At 43.0% G+C, this 22,775-nt stretch overlaps 1 protein-coding gene across 2 annotated transcripts in view; it reads right to left on the bottom strand.

Moving 5' to 3' along the window:
* The window catches only part of dmd (dystrophin), a 296,432-nt gene that overhangs the window by 138,835 nt on the left and 134,822 nt on the right, over nt 1-22,775 (bottom strand). Inside the window, exons 17-26 of one of the 2 annotated variants that reach the window (XM_085266347.1) lie at nt 21,001-21,108; nt 20,670-20,849; nt 18,978-19,147; nt 18,856-18,891; nt 15,264-15,387; nt 6,566-6,644; nt 4,644-4,756; nt 4,281-4,409; nt 2,896-3,088; nt 1,344-1,489 (exon numbers count right to left, since the gene is read on the bottom strand). In XM_085266347.1, coding sequence (XP_085122473.1) covers nt 1,344-1,489; nt 2,896-3,088; nt 4,281-4,409; nt 4,644-4,756; nt 6,566-6,644; nt 15,264-15,387; nt 18,856-18,891; nt 18,978-19,147; nt 20,670-20,849; nt 21,001-21,108 — 1,278 coding nt within the window. The remainder of the gene's footprint in view (nt 1-1,343; nt 1,490-2,895; nt 3,089-4,280; nt 4,410-4,643; nt 4,757-6,565; nt 6,645-15,263; nt 15,388-18,855; nt 18,892-18,977; nt 19,148-20,669; nt 20,850-21,000; nt 21,109-22,775) is intronic. The other variant, XM_085266348.1, reaches the window with a different exon arrangement.

Genomic DNA, 22,775 nt, shown 5'->3' with positions numbered 1-22,775 from the left:
ACATGTGTGGAATTCCTGTCTTTATATATGAGAAGAAGGACACAGAAGATGAATTTCTCTGTATAATTATCTATCCATTCTTTAGCCTATTCCAGCTCATTCGCATTTGTACCTATGGGCAATTTAGAATCACCAGTGCATGTCTTTGGACTGTGGGATAAAGAACCCATGCAGAAACACGCAAACTCTGCACAAACAAAGCCGGCACAGATGTAGTATATCGAACCCAGGACTTTCTTGCTGTGAGACAACAGAGCTAACCACCTCACCACAGTGCTGCTCTATCTATAATTACCTTTAATTTCAGCCTACAAGGCCTGATCTCTCTGTTATTCTACATTAAAGTTATCAAGCTTACAAAGCGCTGAGTGCATGCACACGTCAGCTGAACATAAGCAACTCAGGCCTGCAGGGAAAGTCAAAGAGGCTCATGAGCATAAATCTATGTAATAAATTTGTAAATTTATGATATGCAGATTCAACATTTAAACTTTACTTGTCACATAATCTATATGAATGCAAATTACATGTTAGTTTATATGTAGCAAAAGTAGGTAATATTTTAGTTAAAGTAAGAAGTAACGAGGACAGCTGTCTTTGTCAATGCCAGTTGACTTTTTAAACACTCGGAGTAATTGAAACGCTGAACATCTGAACATGACTATGGGGATACATCAACAACGTCCTTTTAATCTGCTGCATGCTTATGATCACTATGGCTCCACTGGCAGATCGACAACATCCAAGACGGGCCCTCACTGAGTCTGACCCTCCCTCCTGTCTCATTGCAGGCTTATTTAAAGTCCAAACATCTATCCAATTCACTTCAATTTTATTTATATAGCCCCAAACCAAACGTGCTGTTAGATAATCTCTCAGTGTATTTATGGGTCACATATGTTTGATCTTGATCAGCTTCTTCAATAAGAAAAGTTGAAGGGAGACTTAAAGCTACGATTAACATTTTACTTTAGTCCACCAAATAAAAATGGTAAGTGGCCTGTATTTATATAGCGCTTTACTAGACGAACTCCCAACTCTTGAGCCACGATCGCCCCATAGTGTATCATTTCCAAACCTCTGCCATCTTCTCATTTAGCCGGACGTGACCACATCGCATCTGCCTTCAGAGAGATGCTGTAAATAGAATTCCTTTTCTAGCCATCAACATAGAGCTGACATCTAAGTCCTATTAAAGGTCAAATAGATAACATCCATGTAATGTAGCAGTGAATTATGGTCAATTTATAATGTCAGTCAAACAAAACATTGGCCTGCTTCTCACTTCAACAGTAGTTAAAAGCCATCGTTAGAACTGTGCGTATGTGTGTGTGGGAACAAACCTGATTGTCCTTTAGTCGCTGCTCCATGATTGAATATTCTGTAACAGCTGTTGATGGAATGGCCAGCTTGGCTTCACACTGTTGTAACCATGACAACAATGTTGATATTGTTTCCCTATAGCGAGCTGGGGGCAAACTCTCCAAAACTGAAGACAGACAAGAAAAAGATGAAAGAAAAGCGATATCTCAGAGAAGTCTGTGCAGTGGTGTAAAGCAGGCTGCCACTGGATTCTAGAGACATGCTCGCTGGAGTGACCAATCGCACTTCTCTGGCTTGCAATTTGATGGACAAGTATGGGTTTGGCATAAAGCTGCATTGTTTCAGCCAGAGTCAGTACAAAAGTGACTCCTTCAAACTGCCTTCTAGTTTTTCTTTCCTGTCTTTCTATTGACTTATCAGTTCTGTCACTCATTAGCCAGAGTAAAAGACACGGTCAATTAGCCTTAATACATAGTGTTTCATGTAACTTTACCCAGAGAAGGGTAAATGGACTGATTCTTATTCAGCGCTTCTCTAGTCCCCTGGAGCACTCCATATGCCACATTCACTGTATCTATGCTTTGAAGTGCTCGGGGTTAATATCTTGCCCCAGGACAAACTAGGAGGAGCCAGGGATTGACCTACCAACCTTCCGATCAGTAGATGCCGTGCTGTACCTCCTGAGCTACAGCCACCCTAACGTTACAGTGAGTAGTTAGCATGTGCTCATTTGAGAGGATGTGTAACCATGGTGTTCACTCACACAGATTTGACTTTTCCAAGCTAAAAAACGTCCAGCATGTAGCAGCAGCTTATTTAAACCAAATATTAACCCTCAGAGGCTACTGAGTAGTGTCTGTAACTGGTAAACCTACGCTTTCTAGTACAGGGAAGACAAACTGTTCTGTTTATTTATAGAAAGAAATGTTAGTTTAATTTGAAAAAACAAAACAAAAAAACGCAGGAATACAGAGGAGGCCCAGTCTTAGTTTTCCACTGGTACTTGAACGCAGCTCATATTTCTGAGGATCTATATGAAGCTGACAGTGTCAATTTAAAAAAACATATTTGTGTAGTAGCATTTAATTTAAACACAAAATAAGTCTGCTTACCTCCTGAGCAGGAGGGAGAGCAGGTGCTGCAGATGTGGTCATCAATGTGTGTGAATGTTAACTAGAAAGCTCTTAGGTGTAGAAAAAAGTGCTTGTATTAATACGTGTATGAATGAGTGAATAAGGCGTTGCACAGAGCACTTTGAGTGATCAAGCTGAGTAGAAAAGCATTAAATCCGAAATAAATAAATAAAATCTGATCCATATATCATTTACTTTGTCTCTGCTAGTTACTGGAATTAAATAAGAATTCCCTTCCAGATCAGTCAGCTGGAAAAGTCTTCATATATAACAAGCCAGGATAGTGTCATTACTGATAAAAGTGACATGAACATGTTGTTAAAAAGCTTCTAGAATTTAGAATTGTAGTAATGACCATGACGTAACTAACACGCTGACCTGAGAGCACCTACTCAGACACGGGGGACACAAAGTGTAAACCAGGTTAATAATATCTCACCAAGTTGTAGGTGCTTCTCTCTAGCCCTCAGATCCTCCAGGACCTTGTGGTAGTGTTCTTTGAAGGCATTGAGGTCAACATCCAGGAATGCTGCAGGGTCCTCGTCCCCTTCTTTCTCTTCCTTCAGCTCTTTGAGCCTCTTATCCAGGAGGTGCACCTGGGGCTGCAGTGAGGACAGCCGAGCCACCTCTTCCTATTTGGGGGGAGGAAGAGTGTTACAGAGTATTAGTTGTATAGACACGTCCAATAATCAATACAGAGTAAAAAGCTGAGTGTTTTCATTTCCACCCTATTAACCTTATACTCGATTAGTCTTATTTTACACAAGTACTTAAATATAGCCCCCCCCCTCCCCCCCGCCCCAATACTAATGAACAGGAAGCCAAACAGAGAGTTGGACGAGTTCAGCATCATTGAAATATGACTGTGAAACAAAGAGAACAAGCATCACATGAATAATGTGAACAATTTTATGTACCTTTAAACCTGGAACAGTGTGTTTCATCAGCATTGCTGACTGAATGAAAGCTTGGCATATTTTAAAAGAATCAGATTGAAGCTCTCTTCCTCCCCGTACGGTAATTTCTCTGCCTTCATATTTTGTCCAGACATGCTCTTACTTTGAAAGTTCCTACTGCCCCATTTCTCTCTTCCTCTCTTTATGCCGGTGGCGCCTGTCTCTGTTTCTGTCCTGTCTTTCACTTCAGTTGTGCCTCTCTGTCTTTTATTTATTCAGTTTGGTTTTGCTTCTTCTGTTGTGTAGATGTTGACAAAAAACTGCCACACAAAGCCCGTGTTTTGTGTTGCAATCCGAGTTCCTGCTTTTTAAGAAGCTCAGGCCTTTATAAACACATCTGGTTAGGAGCAGGGGGTTTGTCTGGCAAAATACATAAGTAAAGGCAGTTTGTAGCTCTCACTGCATTACTTTTATACAAAAAAACCTTTTAAACGTGACAATTCTGTTAATTCTGATGGAGGTTTATTTACTGTCAAAGACAGGACAACATTTTCAGAACGTGTAATAATGTATCAAAAGCATGAGTACACTTTGTGTTCTGAGTCAACTGAATTATTAAACAGACTTTTTTAATTAATAAGTGCAAATATATTATCCATAAAAAGAACAAAAAAGTACTCACAGCAAAGTGCTATGCAAAACAGGTGCATGAAATACAGAAAGTCAAACAAAGCCGAATGAATGAATATGTCAAAATGGAAAGAAACAGAAACTTCTGAGATTTCTAACACAAAACAAAAACCATTTAAAAACATGAGGTGAAAAACTCTACGATGACACACTGCAGTAAAGTAACCGCATGTGCTGTTTACCAACGTAAACTTTGGATTCAAGTGGCAGATAGTGACCAAAGTCAGGACTCGCTCACCCGACATCGGTCCAGTTGCACTTTGAGTGGTTCTGGTTCAGATGCCAGCGGGGGCTGAACTTTGAGCCAGTTCTCACTGCTGTCCACTGCCTGCTCACACTGCTCATACAAGCTGTAGAAGGCCAGTACCTGCAGGACACACAGAGGACAAAATAAGCAAACACCCACACATTATTATCTTTTTAGTCTGCAGTAGAGAGAATGACCAGACTGGGTTGCGTTTACTCACACCTGTGATTTTTTATATGTGCTCTCCTTATTGTATTGTGAAGAATATGTAACATATGGTTCTATACCAAGTTAAATTGAAAATTTTCCCATACACTGGAGGCCTGGGTATAATGTGCACTCAGATGTGTGTACCTTTGTTTGATAGGACAGCCATGCCAGTCTTTCTCCCAGCAGGGTGCAGAATCCTGCCCAGCGCTGGTTAAGCTGTTCTGCTGCCTGGGCAATGTCTTCGGCACGACTCCCCTCTGGAGTAAGGGGGCAGGGTTAGGTGGTAGTGATGGGAGGATCAGAAAGAGAAAGAGTTGGCTGTCACACACACAGACATAGAGTAAATACCGCATAACAGTTCACATAAGCATGATAACTGCAGACAAGAGTGCAGGTGAGAGGTGAGCCTCTGGCCTGTAACAGTCTGCTGCTAACAGAAACACAGCGCTGTGCTACTAACTGGTATATTTAATGTGAACAGATATTAACGTTGAATGAATGAAATCTGTTCATACAAAGAGTTTCATCTCCAAAAGAGTAAACTGAACCATGTTGGCTATATTATATTTGCACCTGGAAATGACAGCATTAGGCTTGCAACTCTGACATGGAATCATGTCTTCATTATACTCCATGATGTCATACCAGGTAACTGTACTTTCCATAGCAGTTTGCATCTGAATACAGCAGCCTACAGTAAATGTGTTTATTTCATTCCTCTCCTGTTATACCCCAATTACAATTCTAGTTGGTGTTTTGTTCTTTCTATTTTTCGTGAATAACCTGCATTTAGTAGGCGATAACTGTCAGGAACAGATCAATTGAATTCAGTCACTTATGAAGAAGACCAATTTTATTGACTTCATCTTCACTTCATTGGGTGGTTGTGGATCAGGTGGTAGAGCAGATCAGCTACTGATTGGAAGGTTTGTGGTTTGATCCTTGTCAATCCCAGTCTGCATGCAAAATATCCTTGGGGAAGATACTAACACCAAGTTGCTCTCCGACGCGTCTATTGGAGTGTGAATGTTGGTTAGATTGCACTTGAGTTTAGAAGTGCTTGTATGAGTGTGAATGAGGCATGTTGTATACAGTGCTTTGAGTATTTTGGGAGAGTAGAAAAGTGCCATATAAGAATCAGTCCATTTACCATTTCATCATCTGACAGCAAGAAAATTGTTTTTGTCAGACATCTGAATAAATTTGTTTAAATAAAATTAGAGTGCTTATTATGGCAAATGGACTAGTTCTTGTGTAGCATTTTCTACTCTACCTGAGCACTCAGAGATTTTGAATTACTTAATTCAAGGCAACATGTTAACCAGTACAGCTTGCATCCCATTTTATATAAACTTGGCACAAAAAATAAGGAAAGGCATATTGGTTAATTATTTCTTTGTTGTAACGACTCTTCTTTGTAATAAATCTTACAGCATGGAAAGCCTGCTTATTTCTCCTTCGAAACTGTGCCACATTTGTAAGGAAAACGCATTTATGGGTTGGTAGTAGTCTGGAGGCAGTCTCTGACAACTCTGTGGCAGTAAGTGTCATCTTGAGGAGGATGCCAGTGGTTGCAGAATCTGAGGGATGGCATTCCTTTCTTCAACCAGCATTTGTCACAACCACATGGGGTACCAGAAGATCAAAACATGCGTAGATTAAGCTGTGTGCCACTGGCAGAGAAGATTTGGCAAGTTTTTCAAGGGCGTAACCACACACTCAACTCTGCTGCTCAACCCACAAGTGCATTTTCCTTACAATTTAGGCAACATTAAAGAGAAAATACACAGATGTAGCTCTGGTCAGTAAGTTGTATAAAGTTCAGGAATGTTTTGTTTTAAGGTTAGGGAAAAAAACAAAAGAACATTTAGTGTTTCTGTGTCACAAGGACAGAGTGAAGGACAGATGAGAAGTCTCTCTTTCTGTCCGTTTCTCCCTGTGAGTGAGTGTTTCTATGGAGACAAGTAGAGTGGGTGGGACAGGTGGAAGTGTTGCCATGGGAACAGACGAGGGGAGCATGCATGTCTGTGTATGCATGTGAATGAGTATGTAAGCGTGCAAGTTACCCTGCTCGACTAGGGCCTGTGCTGTGCGTGTGGCCTCCTGAAGCTTGCGGTACTTTTCTGGCCGCTCTCTTTCAATCGCCTGTGGCAAACAAACAGAGAGGCAGAGAGGATGGATGATGGACAAATCAATGTCCAATCTACAAAGCAGTATGAACCAGGTGTGCATCTTATTCTGCTGTCACACTTACGAAAACCTGTGCACGACTGGCCAGTTATTTAGAAAAGCATATATATTTTAAAAGTAATCTCCCAGACTGCTTTGAAGCTGATCTACTAATGAAAATAAAATTTAAATTAATGCCTATTGTTACTAAATATGAGAAATAAAACATATCAAGAGAAGTACTAGTTTTTATACCACAATATTTTTGGTCTCAATTCATTTATTACAGAACATGTCAGGTAACAGCAACATCATATCTAAAATAAAATCAGTGTGTTGGAGATTTTGGAAAAATAAATTTGAAGACATGAGTTCTGCTGCGGGTCAGAGTCAATATTACGATTACGATGAATAAAGTTTTTGGCTAAACAAAATCTGCGATTAGCGTAACTCAAAATCATAGCATGTAATGTGAAAACACTGTACAGTAGCATTTGTTGCCTTATATTATGACACACACAAGAATGATTCTTCATGAATGAAGTATGTTTTTATTGATTAATTCATTATTATCATAAAAGACAAAACAAACAAAGAAACTACATAAGTTAGGTAACCTAATATTAACTTGGTGGAAGCTACTGTAGCTAAACCCAGTGATGTCATCTGTATTTAAAACACTCAAATACACATTTTTATGAATGTGTTGTGAAACAACATTATGTTACCGTTTCTATCAGCATATAATAATAATAATAATAATAATAATAATAATAATAATAATAATTATTATTATTATTATTATTTAATATTAGTAGTCCATTTATTTAATTCTAAAAACCAGCAATAAACAACGTAATCATAAAAAAGAGTAAAACAGTGAAATTTGGATTATTAAACATTAGGACTCTCTCTCAAAGTTCTGCTTCTTCACCCTTTTTCAGCAGAATTTTGAGCTTCTCGGCCTGTTTACAGCAGAATTTTCAGTATCTTCATCTCTTTTTAGAAGTAACTTCAACAAGTTCATCTCTTTCCAGCAGAAAGATCAGCTTTTTCCACCTCTTTTCAGCACAAATCTCAGCCTTGTCTGCGCTTTTCAGCAGAACCTTCAGTTTCTTAACCTCTTTTCAGTACAATTTTCAGTTTCCTCATCTCTTTTCAGTCACCTGAGAACCAGTTTGACTCAGTGAAATGAGCAGCTGCCTTGAGACCAGGTAGCGCAGGTTCAAACCCTTCTACACAGTGTTTTCAGCAGATAGTTCTCCTTCATCTGCTGTTTTCAGATCGCATAACATGGCATTCACACTGCATTTTCACAGGAAATGCAACTTTTTCTAGTTATTCTAGTTACTCCCTTTTTTTGCTGCTTAACTACTCCCTCAGTTTTCATCCAATTTTCACCATTCAAATTTTAACCTGTTCCGCTCTTTCTGTTTATGACTGCTATATCTTTTGGTGGTCATAACCTTTATACCTTGTGAAATACTAAGCTTTTTATGCCATTTTTTTGGCCCATTTTGATGACTAGGACCACACTAGAAAACGTTTCATTTCCTGCGAAAATGCAGTGTGAATGCCTCATATTGGAATCTGCTGAAAACAACTGAAAAAGCAGAATTATCTGCTGAAAAGAGATGTAGAAGCGGAAGTGCTTGCTGAAGATGGCTGTATGTGAAATGGTACACTGAAGAGTGTCAAGAATGCAGAGTGGAGGAAAGCAGGAAGATGTGTGGAAACCGTCACACGTAGGATTCGATCCTTTACCAACGGGTCTCACGGCAGCTGCTTATCCCACTGAGCCAAAGAGGCTGAAATTTGTGCTGAAAAGAGCAGAAGAAGCTGAAAATTGTGCTAAGAAGAGGTCACAAAGCTGAAAATTGTACTGAAAAGAGGTGAATCAGCAGAATTTCTGCTGAAAAGAGGTAAAGAAGCTGGAATTTGTGTGGAAAAGAGCTTAAACAGTTGAAGTGTTAACTGAAGAAAATGTTGCCATAAAATGTTTACATTCACTTAGACTCTTTTTCTCCAATTAATCTTTCTGAGTTAACTTCAATAATTATTTCCTCCAACCCATCAACGTGTCTTTTAGACCCCATTCCTACAAAACTGCTCAAAGAAGTCCTGCCATTAATTAATGCTTCAATCTTAAATCTTATCACCCTGTCTCTAATAATCAGCTATGTAGCACAGGCCCTCAATCTGGCTGTAGTTAAAATTCAGATAAAACTGAGGTTATTGTACTGAAAATCTTAGAAATATGGTATCTAACCACCATATTCTTACTGTGGATGGCCTCCAGGAATCTTGGAGTCATTTCTGACCAGGACATGTCCTTCAATGCACATATTAAACAAATATGTAGGACTGCCTTCTTCCATATGTGCAACATCTCTAAAATTAGAAATATCCTGTCTTATTACTTCCAGGCTGGACTACTTTAAATCATTATTATCAGGATGTCCTAAAAAACCCCTGAAAATCCTTCAGCTAATCCAAAATGCTGCAGTAAGAGTCCTGACAGGGACTAGAAAGAGAGAGCAGATTTCTCCTGTATTGGCTTCCCTCATTGGCTCCCTGTTAAATCCAGAATTCAAAATCCTGCTCAGTCTCCGAGTCCTGCGTTTGGATGCTCATCTCCGCCTGCCCGTACACAGAGCCCTGACAAATCGTACTCGTTATTAATCTCTGTCTCTCTTCCACAGCATGTCTTTATCCTGTCTTCCTTCTCTCACCCCAACCAGTTGCAGCAGATGGCCCCGCCCCTCCCAGAGCCTGGTTGTGCTGGTTGGAGGTTTCTTCCTGTTAAAAGGGAGTTTTTCCTTCCCACTGTCGTCAAAGTGCTTGCTCATAGGAGGTCATATGATTGTTGGGGTTTTCTCTGTATGTATGACTGTAGGGTCTACCTTACAATATAAAGCGCCTTGAGGTGACTGTTGTTGTGATTTGGCGCTGTACAAATAAAATTGAATTGAACTGAATTCTGTTTGTCCATATCACGGTTGGGCTGGAGTCTATCTCAGCTATTATAAGATGAGAGGCAGGGGTACACCGCAGAGCTAACACAAAGCACTAGCTGGTAAACATTGTGCAGCATTTAGTGGCTAAAAGTGAGCTGTAAGTTTTAGCACATCACATATGCTGTATCGATAATAGACAGATCACCACTGAACTTTTAGGCTGTACATACACAGAGAGCCTTTAAACCAACCAAAAAAAATAAAACACAATCACAAAGAATTTCTAAGTATGTACACACTATCAGTTTTAGAAAACCCCATTTTTTCCAGTTTTTTATTAAAAATTATGCAGTTTAATATCACATCGCACTCTGAAATGAAAGCATAGTACAAATAAGTAATTGGAGTTAAAAAAACAAGGAATCAGTTTATAAATGTATTCTAAACGTTTGACTCATCAGTAGCCACCTTTGGCAGATATAACAGCTGAACACAGATATGGCATTCTGCTACAGATACGGGAGAATATTTGATTTCTATTGTAGAAAGAAGTTCCCATAAATGTGGACCTTGTAGGTTGCTTTGCTCTTCTGTCCAGTTCATCCCAAACCAGCTCGGCGGGGTTTCAGTCTGGAGACTGTGCTGGACACTCCATGTTTTCAAGCTCACCATCTTGTTCTTTTTCCTGAGGTAGTTCTGGCACAGCTTGGACTGATGTTTTGGGTCATTATCTTGCTGTAGGATGAACCCCTGACCAACTAGCCTCATACCAGAAGATATTGCATGGTGCTGCTGAATGCTGTGGTAGTCGTTTTGGTTCAGGGGGCCTCTCACTCTGTACAAGTCACTGACCCTGGATCCAGCAAAACAGCTCCAGACCATCACATTTCCTCTTCAGGATGTCACACACTGTGGAACCATCCTTTCACCTACTCAACGACGTACAAAGATCCTGCATCCTGAACCGAAGATTTGAAATTTTGATTCATCAGTCCATAAAACCTTCTTCCAGTCTTCATGAGTACAATGGTGGTGTTTCATGGCCCCGACGAGCCTCTTTGTCTTATTCTGGCTTTCTTGCTGCCACTCGTCCTGTCAAACCTGCAGCTTGAAGTTTTCTCTTCACAGCTAAAACTGAGACTTTCTCACTACGACCACTATGAAGCTGCTTGAAGCTGTTGTCCTGTGAGCCGCCGTCACACAGCTGTTAACTCTCAGAAACTTGTCCTCTGATTCAGTCGTGTCTTTGGGTCTGCAGACCTCCTGCTGTCACAGTTTCTGAGCCTTTGATGCTGAAGGAAACTGGACTCACTGACACCTTGACTTTCTTTGCAGTTTCTCTGTAGGACAGGCCGACATTTACAAGTTTTATGATGGTCTGTCTCTCTTCAATTGTTTTTTCTCACCATGTTTGTACCAACACACTACTTTTTGCAGTACAATGTTGTTCAACTGATGCTCACCAGGGTATGGTACCACCGTGTGTTCCAACACTGCTTTTGCAGACAGAGACGGTTGGAAGTAATCCACAAAGTTGGAACAGCTGTAGGAATTAGTAGCACCAGCTTTCAAGGCTTGATTTGCCTCCATTGCTGCAGAACAGCTTTAAATTGTTAACCCATTTTCCCTGAACTATGCAAGAAACATCTCCTGGATGCACTGGCACGCATCTTCAGTTATGTATCCTGGGGTCATCAGGTATTTCGGGTCTCGCAACATAATACACCCTCGCCCAGGCGACCCAGTCAGGGGTGATCGAGCCCTGACTTGCGTACCAGTAGCTACCCATGGATCAGCCCTCTTAATCCACAGCCATCTTGTGGCTTTCTCTGCCGCTTCACTCACAACCTGGATGGTCCTCTTCTTGGCAGCCCCAGCCACACCCAGCCGGCCAAGGACTTTGCAGGGTGATTGTCCTGCAAAGCCCCTACAACCCACTTCTACGGGCTGATAGAATGTCTTCCAGCCCCTTCCCCTGCACTCCTGCACTAGGTCCTGGTACTTGGCACGTTTCCTCTCGTTGGCCTCCTTGATCCGCTCTTCCCAGGGCACTGTGAGTTCATGCATTAGCAGATGTTTTGGGGCCTCAGAAATGTCTGGCCAGAGGGATGTTTTTTACAATGTGCTGTGGGAAGTTTAGCTGTTTACCCAGGTCAGCCTGTAGCTCCCAATCAGAGGCTGTGTTGAGGAGGCCGGTTGTTAAATGTGGGCGCACCTGGGGTTTCTCTCTAGCCTTAATGAAAGAGATGGCCTTCTTTGGAGCACGATGGTGTTCACTGGTGCTGATTGCTGAGGCAATCTTCTCAGGTACTACTCTGAGCATCTGGTCGTGTCGCCAACGATACCGACCATCGGCCAGGGTCTTTGGGCAGCTGCTGAGGAGGCGTTCTAGGGTGCCTCTTCCAGAGCACAGGGAACAGGCAGGTGTCTCGCTCTTTCCCTACACATGGAGATTTACTGGGCTTGGCAGAATGTTGTATACTGCCTGCATGATGTTTGCCCAGGTGACCTTGCGCTGCAAGGTACTCTCCCACCGTGTCCATGCTCCCTGCCGCCTGAGTCCTGTGGCCCTGCTTATTTGCTCGTCACCTGCGCGGACCTCTTAATCGAGTAGCTGGTGTCTCTCCTTTCTCTGTGCCCTGCTGACCTGGGCCTTTGGGAAGTACCCCAAGCCTGCTCCCCCTGTTGCTAAGACAGGGGGGGTGTCTTCTGCCTGACCAGTTTCTTTTGCCTTAGGCGTGACTCTGCCACCTCAACTGCCTTCTCGGCCTTCCACTTTCTTCCTGTCCTTACCTTGACACCTGCTGATGTCACCTTGCCGTCTTTGGAATCTCTATACTGTGGGGCGTCTTGCCCCATACAAGGCACTACTGGTGAGGCTGAGGGGAAGACCCAGCCACTTACGAAGAAAGCCACTGATCTTCCTTTCAAGGGATTCCACATTAGTTATTGGAACTGTGCAGACAAGCAGAGGTCACAGGATTCGTGGGAGGATGTGCTGGTAGATCCGGGCTTTAAATCTTCCAGGCAGGCTGGACTTATACACCTTAGTGAGCCACGCTCCCAGCTCCTCATTTGCCTTCTAGATGGCAGCAGAGCACTGCAAAAGGCTTTTTTGAATAATTCTGAAATGTACATTATTTTTCAGTTTTGGGTAACCTTACCTTTATTTTTAATTTCTGGCAGTTCACCAGTTACCTTTGCACAATTTCAAGCTGTTCATTGGACTTGAATGACTTGAATTACAATAAACTGTAAAAATGAGGGTGTTCTAAAACTTTTGACTGGTAGTGTAGTTCTAAGTGATAGATGAAAGAATAAGGATAATTAATGTGCACTGATTTATTGCTCAGGAATTAGTAAAGAACAAAAAATGTGACTATGGACTTAATACATCATGTTTATCAAGTGTTTGCAAGCAGCCCTGCAAAGGTTAAACTGTTGTCAGTGTTGTGTTTATAAAATGTTTTTCTTTACACTTAGTTGCCAAAAATATCAAATTAAAACAATGTAAACAACAAACTTGGATACTTTGTGTAGCTTTCAAATCCAAATGCCTACTGGTAAAATGTAAAGTTTGAACCAGATTAACATACTAACCAAAATTACAAAATATATGTTTGTTTGGGTATGCTGCTGACGTCGACTGAGAAAATTGTCAGGCGGTGGAAGGAATACTTCGAGGACCTCCTTAATCCCACTGACACGTCTTCCGAGGAGGAAGCAGAGTCTGGGGATGAGGGGAATGACCCGCCAATTTCCGGGGGCGAGGTCACTGAGGCAGTTAAACAACTCCTTGGTGGCAGAGCCCCTGGTGTTGATGAGGTCCGCCCCGAGTTCCTGAAGGCTCTGGACGTTGTAGGGCTGTCCTGGTTGACACGCCTCTACAATGTTGCGTGGAGATCAGGGGCAGTACCTGTGGACTGGCAGACCGGGGTGGTGGTCCCCATCTTTAAGAAGGGGGACCGGAGGGTGTGTTCCAACTACAGGGGGATCACACTCCTCAGCCTCCCTGGGAAAGTCTATGCCAGGGTGCTGGAAAGGAGAGTTCGTCCGTTAGTCGAACCGCTGATTCAGGAGGAACAATGCGGTTTTCGTCCTGGTCGCGGAACACTGGACCAGCTCTTTATCCTCCCCAGGATACTTGAGGGTGCATGGGAGTTTGCCCAACCAGTCTACATGTGTTTTGTGGACTTGGAGAAGGCATTCGACCGTGTCCCTCGGGGTGTCCTGTGGGAGGTGTTGCGGGAATATGGGGTGTCTGGCCCATTGCTACGGGCCATTCGATCCCTATACAACCGTTGCAAGAGCTTGGTTCGCATTGCCGGCAATAAGTCGGACTCGTTCCTGGTGGGTGATGGGCTCCGCCAGGGCTGCCCTTTGTCTCCGGTTCTGTTCATGATTTTTATGGACAGGATTTCTAGGCGCAGCCAAGTGGCGGAGGGCTTTCGCTTTGGTGGCCTCAGAATCTCATCTCTGATTTTTGCAGATGATGTGGTTCTGTTGGCTTCATCGGGTGAGGGCCTCCAGCTCGCACTGGAGCGGTTCACAGCCGAGTGTGAAGCAGCGGGAATGAGGATCAGCACCTCCAAATCTGAGGCCATGGTTCTCAGCCGGAAAAGGGTGGAGTGCCCACTCCGGGTCGGGGATGAGTTCCTGCCCCAAGTGGAGGAGTTCAAGTATCTCGGGGTCTTGTTCGCGAGTGATGGGAGAAGGGAGCCGGAGATCGACAGACGGATTGGGGCTGCAGCTGCAGTAATGCGGACGCTGCACCGGTCCGTCGTGGTGAAGAGGGAGCTGAGTGTAAAAGCGAAGCTCTCAATTTACCGGTCGATCTACGTCCCTACCCTCACCTATGGCCACGAGCTGTGGGTAGTGACCGAAAGAACGAGATCGCGGATACAAGCGGCAGAAATGAGCTTCCTCCGAAGGGTGGCTGGCCTCTCCCTTAGAGATAGGGTGAGAAGTTCGGCCATCCGGGAGGGGCTCAGAGTAGAGCAGCTGCTGCTCCACATCGAAAGGAGCCAGCTGAGGTGGTTCGGGCATCTGACAAGGATGCCCCCTGGGCGCCTCCTGGGTGAGGTGTTCCAGGCATGTCCCACCGGGAGGAGGCCCCGGGGCAGACCCAGGACACGCTGGAGAGATTATATCTCTCGGCTGGCCTGGGAACGCCTTGGTATTCCCCCGGATAAGCTGGAGGAGGTGGCTGGGGAGAGGGAGGTCTGGGCCTCTTTGCTTAGGCTGCTGCCCCCGCGACCCGGCCCCGGATAAAGCGGATGAAGATGGATGGATGGATGGATGTTTGGGTATTTTTTAACTATCAAAGAAAAACAGGCTTTTTACCCTGTTTCCTCTTGTTTTGTTTCATCCTTATACAAAGCACTTAGAATACAAATGTTGTCAGCTGACACATATAAGTAAAGGGTCCAAAATGTCTGCAAAATGTCATCACACTCATTACTGACACTTTGCTGCATCTCATATGAGGTACATTATCATTGCCTTGTAAGCCCAGTTCAAAATGTCCCCTCAGGTATGACTGAAATGCTGAAATAACAAGATCCTATTGCACATTTAGATCATATATAAATGACACAGATCCACATATGCACATAAGACACAGACACACAATTTTTACCTGGACTTTGTCATGTAGCTCCTGAATACTGCTGTCTTTGCGTGTCACAGAGAATTCAGGGCTCTGCAGAATGGCTTCACCACGAGTCATATAGCTGTGGACTTCAGTGAAATCCACATCGAACCTGGCAATAGATGCAGACAAACACAAATGTGTTTTGTATTATAAGGCATCACACTGTGTTGAAGCACATAAGATAATGTGGTGGTGAAGTTCTATTAACACTACATTTACAAGATTGCATACAAGATGTCACATAGCAGCACTGTAGTAATGTATTTCATGTAATCATATAGGACCTAATTTCAGCTTCACACTCAAACAGTTAGTTATTACATATCATAGAGGGAGTTTACTATTATCCTGTAATATTTTAAATTCGGTGGAAATTATGAAATACCATTCAATTATGGAATGTTGGTGTTTGCAGATGTCTTCTGTGGAGAAAAACCTTTGTCAGCAACATAAATTTCATTGTCCTGAAAGGAAATAAGAACTGCCAACACATTGGAATTGATGTGCCGAGTGGAAAAGCAATTCAGAACTGTAACATGTAACGTTTCTGGCTGACTGACAGCTGCCAGCTCTAATTACAATCCCACTGCAATGACCATGCAGGCCACACAAATGTCTGTGCTGAAAAGCTGAGAATTAAAGTGTGGACACTTTACATGTCTTGTCTTGAGATGACCAGTCATGATATATGCATAGAATAGAATTAGAATAGAATTCAACTTTATTGTCATTGCACATGCACAGGTACAGGGCAACGAAATGCAGTTTGCATCCATCCAGAAGTGCTTTAGTGATATAGATATATTACAATATATATTAGCAATAATATAGATATGTGAGTATATTACAGAAATGGGTCTATTATGGTATGTTATAATGTACACGGTATGAAGTATGTTGTGAATATTCTATAACTATAAGTATGTACAGGCTGTAGTGAGTACAAGCTATGTACAGGCTATGAACAGGATATAAATATGAAAAACTATACAGAATATGAAATAAATAACTTTACAGAAATCTGAGATATACAGCTATACAGAAATGGGAACTATGCAAGTTGTAAACAGTTGTAGAATTAAAGATTATCGAATGTACAGAATGATTATTCACACAGAGCTATACAGTAGTGCAGTTAAGATAAGTGAGGGTGTAGATAGTTTCTACAGAGGCTATATAAAGTGCTAGTGGTTGTGAGTGGTGGTTCAGTCCATGTTATTATTGTGTGTTTGAGGGTACAGTTGTCCATTGTGGGTGTGTGTATGTTCAGTCCATATGTTAACGTGGGTCAGATGTCAGGAGGCAGAGTTCAGGAGTCTGACAGCTGTGGGGAAGAAGCTGTTCCGGTACCTGGTGGTCTTAGTCCGGAGGCTCCTGTAGCGCCTCCCAGAGGGCAGGAGGGTGAAGAGTCCATGTGATGGGTGACTGGGGTCTTTGATGATTTTCCCAGCCCTTTTCAGACACCGCTTCCTGTAGATGTCTTTTATGGCAGGAAGTGGTGCTCCGGCGATGCGCTGGGCAGTTTTCACGACCCTCTGCAACGCCTTCCGGTCCGAGGCAGAGCAGTTCCCGTACCAGACTGTTATACAGTTGGTCAGGATGCTCTCGATGGTGCAACGATAGAAGTTCACCAGGATGTCTGAGGACAGGTGGTTCTTCCTCAGAGTCCTCAAGAAGAAGAGGCGCTGGTGAGCCTTCTTGACCAGCTTGGAGCAGTTGGTCGTCCAGGTGAGATCCTCGGAGATGTGGACTCCCAGGAACTTGAAGCTGCTCACACGCTCCACAGCCGTCCCCTTAATGTGGATGGGTGGATGTGGGTCAGCATTCCTCCTGTAGTCCACGATGAGCTCCTTGGTCTTCTCGGTGTTAAGCAGCAGGTTGTTTGTGTCGCACCACTCAGCCAGACGATCCACTTCCTCCCTGTAGGCGGCCTCATCGTTGTCACTGATGAGGCCAATCACCGTGGTGTCATCTGCAAACTTAATGATGGTGTTGGAACCATCAGCAGGTCTGCAGTCGTGGGTGAAGAGGGAGTAGAGGAAAGGGCTCATCACACAGCCTTGTGGTACACCAGTGTTCATTGTGATGGTAGATGAGCAGTGGTTATCCAGCCGGACATGTTGGGGGCGGTTGGTCAGGAAGTCCAGTAACCATTTACAGATGAGGGAACTGATGCCCAGGTCTGTCAGTTTCTTGATGAGTTGTGAGGGGTGGATTGTATTGAATGCTGAACTGAAGTCTATAAACAGCATTCTGGCGTAGGTGTTGTTGTTGTCCAGGTGTGAGAGGACAGAGTGCATTGCGATGGAGACTGCATCCTCTGTGCTCCTGTTCTGGCGGTATGCGAATTGGTGGGAGTCCAGGGTGGGGGGGAGACAGGATTTGAAGTGTGCTAGGACCAGCTGCTCTAAGCACTTAGTGATGATGGGGGTGAGTGCTACTGGGCGGTAGTCATTGAGGCAAGATGGGTTGGAGTTTTTGGGTATCGGGACGATGGAGGTGGATTTGAAGCAGGCCGGTACCACAGCGTGGGCCAAGGACAGATTGAATATGTCTGTGAGCACTCCTGCAAGCTCCCCAGAACACGCTCTGAGAACACGCCCGGGGATGCCATCGGGACCTGCAGCCTTGTGGACATTGATTCTGCTCAGCACCGCTCCTACATCGGTGGGGGAGAGAGTCAGAGGTTGGTGGTCTGGCGTCATGTCTGCTTTGGTTGTGGTTGTGGGGTTCCCTCGCTCAAAACGAGCATAAAAGTTGTTGAGCTCGTTGAGGAAGGAGACATCAGAGGATGCGGGGGAGGGTTTGGTGGTCCTGTAGTCTGTAATGGTCTGGAGTCCTTGCCACATGCGTCGGGGGTTGGAGTTGGAGAAGTGTTCTTCTACCTTCTTTTTGTAATGGTGTTTGGCTTTTTTGATGCCCTTCATAGTCGCACCTGCACACAAACCCCCTGTGATCAAAGGGGGTATGTGTTCTTCATAACTTCTTCACCTTGCTAAGAACACCTCTGCCAGGTCGGGCTAGGTAGCAACTGCTAGTTAGCTCTGTTTGCTAGCTTAAAGTTGGTGTTAGCCACCACTGCTCAGCTGGTGCGTCGGCTGCCCACGGAGCACTATATTCGAGTCTTCTTGTGCAGTGTTTTTGCTTTGCATTTTGATATGAATATCAAACCAAAGCAAGCAAAGCAGAACTCTTCTGTTTTGCCCTGTCCTCAGGGGTTTGGTTTCTCTTTGTACAACAAGGACCAGCACGCTACGTGCCCCGCCTGCCTGGGATCCAAAGTAATGTTTACCTGACTGTGCTCACGCATTGTAGCTGAGAATTACTCAGTGCTGTAGAAAACCCTTAAATTTTATTTTAACTTACATTTAACAAAATGCCTCAAAAATGACCAAAAAGGTTCACTGTTAAACTACCACTACAAAACGTCTAAGCTTGCTTTTCTACTTACTACAAGGTCGAGGAGAATTTTCAGAAACTTCTACTTGACTATTGGGAAAAGTTCAGTTTAAAGCTGCTTACTATTATAACCACCAAACCTAGATACTATGAGTATTCACAATATTTCATCACCTACCTGCTGAGATAAGAGAGTAAAAAGGGATGCATGTATCTGAACATTTAATAAAAGTTAGAAGGCATCTTGAAATGAATAATGCTCCAACGCTCACGTTTTCAAGTGTAGGAACATAAACACACCTTTTCCTGAGCTCAGAATCCACAACTACTTGTCTCTTCTTCTGTGGAGGTGGTGATTCTCGGGTCTGGCGGACAGCTGACATCTTCTCTCTTGTTGTCACTTTGGTTACAGTCGCAGTTACTGAGTGGGTTAGCTCAGAATGCTGGGCTGCACTGACAGCTGCCGAGAGCTGAATGTTAAAGGGAGAGCATAATACACTCAGGCAGACGGTTTAACATCAGGAGCTGAATTATACAGATGACAAATCCTCATTCTTGACAGGTGATAACTGATGGTTGGACATCATCTATCATACAAGGTCATGAGTACAGTGTTTTGCGGTATAAGTGTGGGTTCCAACAAGAGCTCTAGACTGAGTGTGTGTGTATGTAGGTGAGTGCACACTCAGACAGCTGTGGAGGCAGTTAAGCAGCAATTTAGACTATGACTTTAGAGTAGACTGTAATGACAACGTGAGAAGAAGCATATCGTTAGCTTCATAGCATAATTGCCTAAGTCATTGACTTAGTCAAATGACTTAGGCACTTATGCTATGAAGCTAACGATATGTAGAGTGTATGTATGTGTATGTAGAGGTCAATCTGCTGGTTATCTCTTTCAATGGAAAAATAAATAAAATAAGAAGGAGAGGGAGAAATATCGATATCTGTGCAACCAGCTTGAGCACTAATTAATGTGTGCATTTAAAAGTACGTGTACATACAAGCAAACATTGTGTATTAAGTGGTTTTCAGTTGGCATTTTCTTAATCTTAACAAATCTCGTGCAGATGAGAAAACCAAAGTTCTATGATTATGAGGCCACATGAATTTATTTTAAACAGTGAAATCTGTTTAAATGTGCATAAAATGCACCAAAAGTGAAACGATCTTTTCATTTCAGACATGCATGCAAACAGGCAACAGAGCTTTGCCAGTTTGCATGCATCCTTTACATTACTGCCATCTTTTGATCACAGTTGGTTGTTGTTACTGAAAGCTCTGCTTGTTTTGTACTCACAGTAAACTGCAGCTTCATTGTAGATAAAGCCTGTCTTTCACAGTAAATTGATAGGGAACCAGCATGTGATACAAGCTGCCGCTGGCACTGCTTTTACTGCTGCTTACAATCTTCGCTTTGCGTGGAAACACAGCTACCATCAGCAAGTAAACTAGATTCAGCGATCCTCGCAACAGAAGAGTCTTTCTCATGGCAACAATTAAACATGTTATACTTGTTCACTCCTGTTCTCATTGGACTGTCTTGAACTTTAATCAAGACAGCTACATTGTAGCCACAGCGGCTGTGGCTACACTGTAGCTGCCATCACCAGTGTGTGAATGTGTGTGTGAATGGGTGGATGACTGAACGTGTAAAGCACTTTGGGGTCCTTAGGGACTATGCAAAGCGCTATACAAATACAGGACATTTACCATTTAATATCTAACTTGCTAACTGAAGCCTTTTGAGTTTGTTGCAGTTTCTCTGACCATTGCACTGTCTGACCTTGGGGAGAATTTGCTGAGACGGCTGATGTCATTCCTTCTCAGCATAGTGTTAACACATACCTGAGTGCAGTCGGTTTTTCACACTCTGTTTTTGCATATTGGCATAGCTTTTGTTAAATAAATACTGACTCAATGTAAAAAAAAATTGCCATGATGTTCACATGACTCTACATACAGTAAAAGACAACTCAGCACTCACTGTACCTGGGTGATACTCATCTCTAGGATCTGGACTAGTTGCTCCCAGCGCTGGGCAAAGCTATCCAGTCTGGCCTCTAGTTTGCTGGCCACCTCTCTGTTCTTCACACTGGACAGCAGATCCTGGCTCATTGAGCATAATTTGTCCATGGTGGGGCGCTTAACATCAAGGTCTGCTTTCAAAGTCTTACGGAACAGACACATACACACAACAAAAGTTGCAGAGATCTAAGCCTACCTGGCATGTCACTCATGTAACTGGTGCAGAGTTTTTTAAGTAGGAACATTTTCTGTTCTTTACAAAAAGGTACAGCAGCTCCGGTATAGGCATACTCACAGTAAGATGGTGCAAACAGGCCACCATCTCTGTCTGGTCCTTCAGGTTGGTTGTCTTAATGGACCCAACCATGTCCTCCTTCTGAGTTAACCAGGAGTCAAATAAACACTGTAAGAAAACAAGAAGACAGAAAAGAGTTTGACAAGAAAGGAGTAGAGAAAATGTGTAGAAATGGAAAGATAAATGAAATTCAATTTAATTCAATTTTATTTCTATAGTACCAAACCACCTCAAAGGTGACTGTATATGAATAGTGTAAGGTAAACCCTACAACAATACAGAGAAAACCAACAATCAGATGATCTCCTATGAGCAAGCGCTTTGTGAGAAAGGGAGGGAAATATTCCCTTTTAACAGGAAGAAACCTCTCACAGAACCAAGATCAGGAGGGGTAAATAAAGGGACATATAGGAAACACTAAATAAAAGAAGAAGAAACCAGTGGAAAGTAAGGAGACTGACAGAAAACAAAATAACAAGTTAAAGATGGAAAACTGAATAAGAAAATAGGAGGGAAAAGGAAGGAGGGAAGTTAGATGCCAAAAAAGGATGAAATGGGCCGACAGGTGAGAAAAATTGAAAAGAAGATAACACTGGTAGGAGAGAAAGATGAAAAAGGAAAACAAAAGAGATGGTCAAGCAAAGGTCACAACAACAACAACAACAACAACAGGCAGCACAATGAGGAGGCAGGTGCTCTACATTCAATGTTATTTATACAGCATCAAATCACAACAACAGTCACATCAAGGTGCTTCATATTGTAAGGTAGACCCCACAATAATGCATACACACAAAGTAGCTCACAGGCCTCCATTGCGCTCGAGGCTTGTGTGCTAATTTTTTTTTTACCATGTCGTGGAAAGAAATGACCAGTAGAACAAAGCACATATTGTCCTCTAGTATCATGAGGAAGAATCAATGTTCAGGACGATCCAGGGTTAGAAGATAAAGAAATATTGCCAATATTTAGAGCACATGTTACCCTTTCTCTGAAAAAGCACATCAGCCACCTGCAGAAGTGGAAGAAGGCTATGAAGTGAAGAAAAGTGATGAAGAATCTGAACTATGTTCAAGCAGGTTCTCAGGCATCCAGGACATGGTAGTCTGAGGAGCTTGGAGAGAAAGTGACTGGGCTTCTTGAAGTTTCTTGAATTTTCAGAATGTGAAACTGAAATAGAAGATGTGTCAGAGGACTACACATCATCCATTTCAATTATGATGAAGACAAAGAATCAAGCAGGAAAGAGGAATCAGCTGAGACAGAGGAATATTTGCAGTAACGTGAGGAAACACTGATCTGGTCTTCTAACCTTCCCAGTGACAGACGATGCATGACTCTCTCATGTGCCTCAGAGAAAGATGATCTACCACAGTCCAAGCACATGTGCCAGGTCCCATACTCCTTCAGTGGCTTTTCTACTCGAGTACTGAAAGCATTATACACAGTGTATTCTGCTTGTATTCTGCTTTTTAACGTTCACATGCCAATGGATGCATCAGAGACCAAGTTGGGGTTCAGTAACTTGCCCAATGACACCTTGGTAAGAACTCCAGACTAGAGCACACAGAGATTGAACCAACAACCATCCAATTAGCAGATGACCTGCTCTACAGCCAACTCAATGATGAACAAGGAGGGACAACAAGAGAGGAAGAAAAATGGACCGAATGCAGCTGTAGGCATATGTGGGTGTGTTGATTCTTACTGCCGTGCATCCAGTAGAGTCGCTACGGCCAGTTTATGACATCCTGAGTCTGGTAGAGAAGTTTTCA

This window comes from Mchenga conophoros, linkage group LG23 (assembly GCF_057382185.1).
Source record: "Mchenga conophoros isolate Kocher_MC1m ecotype Shallow Benthic linkage group LG23, M_conophoros_male_GT1.1, whole genome shotgun sequence".
Lineage (NCBI taxonomy): Eukaryota > Metazoa > Chordata > Actinopteri > Cichliformes > Cichlidae > Mchenga > Mchenga conophoros.
This window is presented reverse-complemented; position numbering and strand designations above follow the sequence as displayed.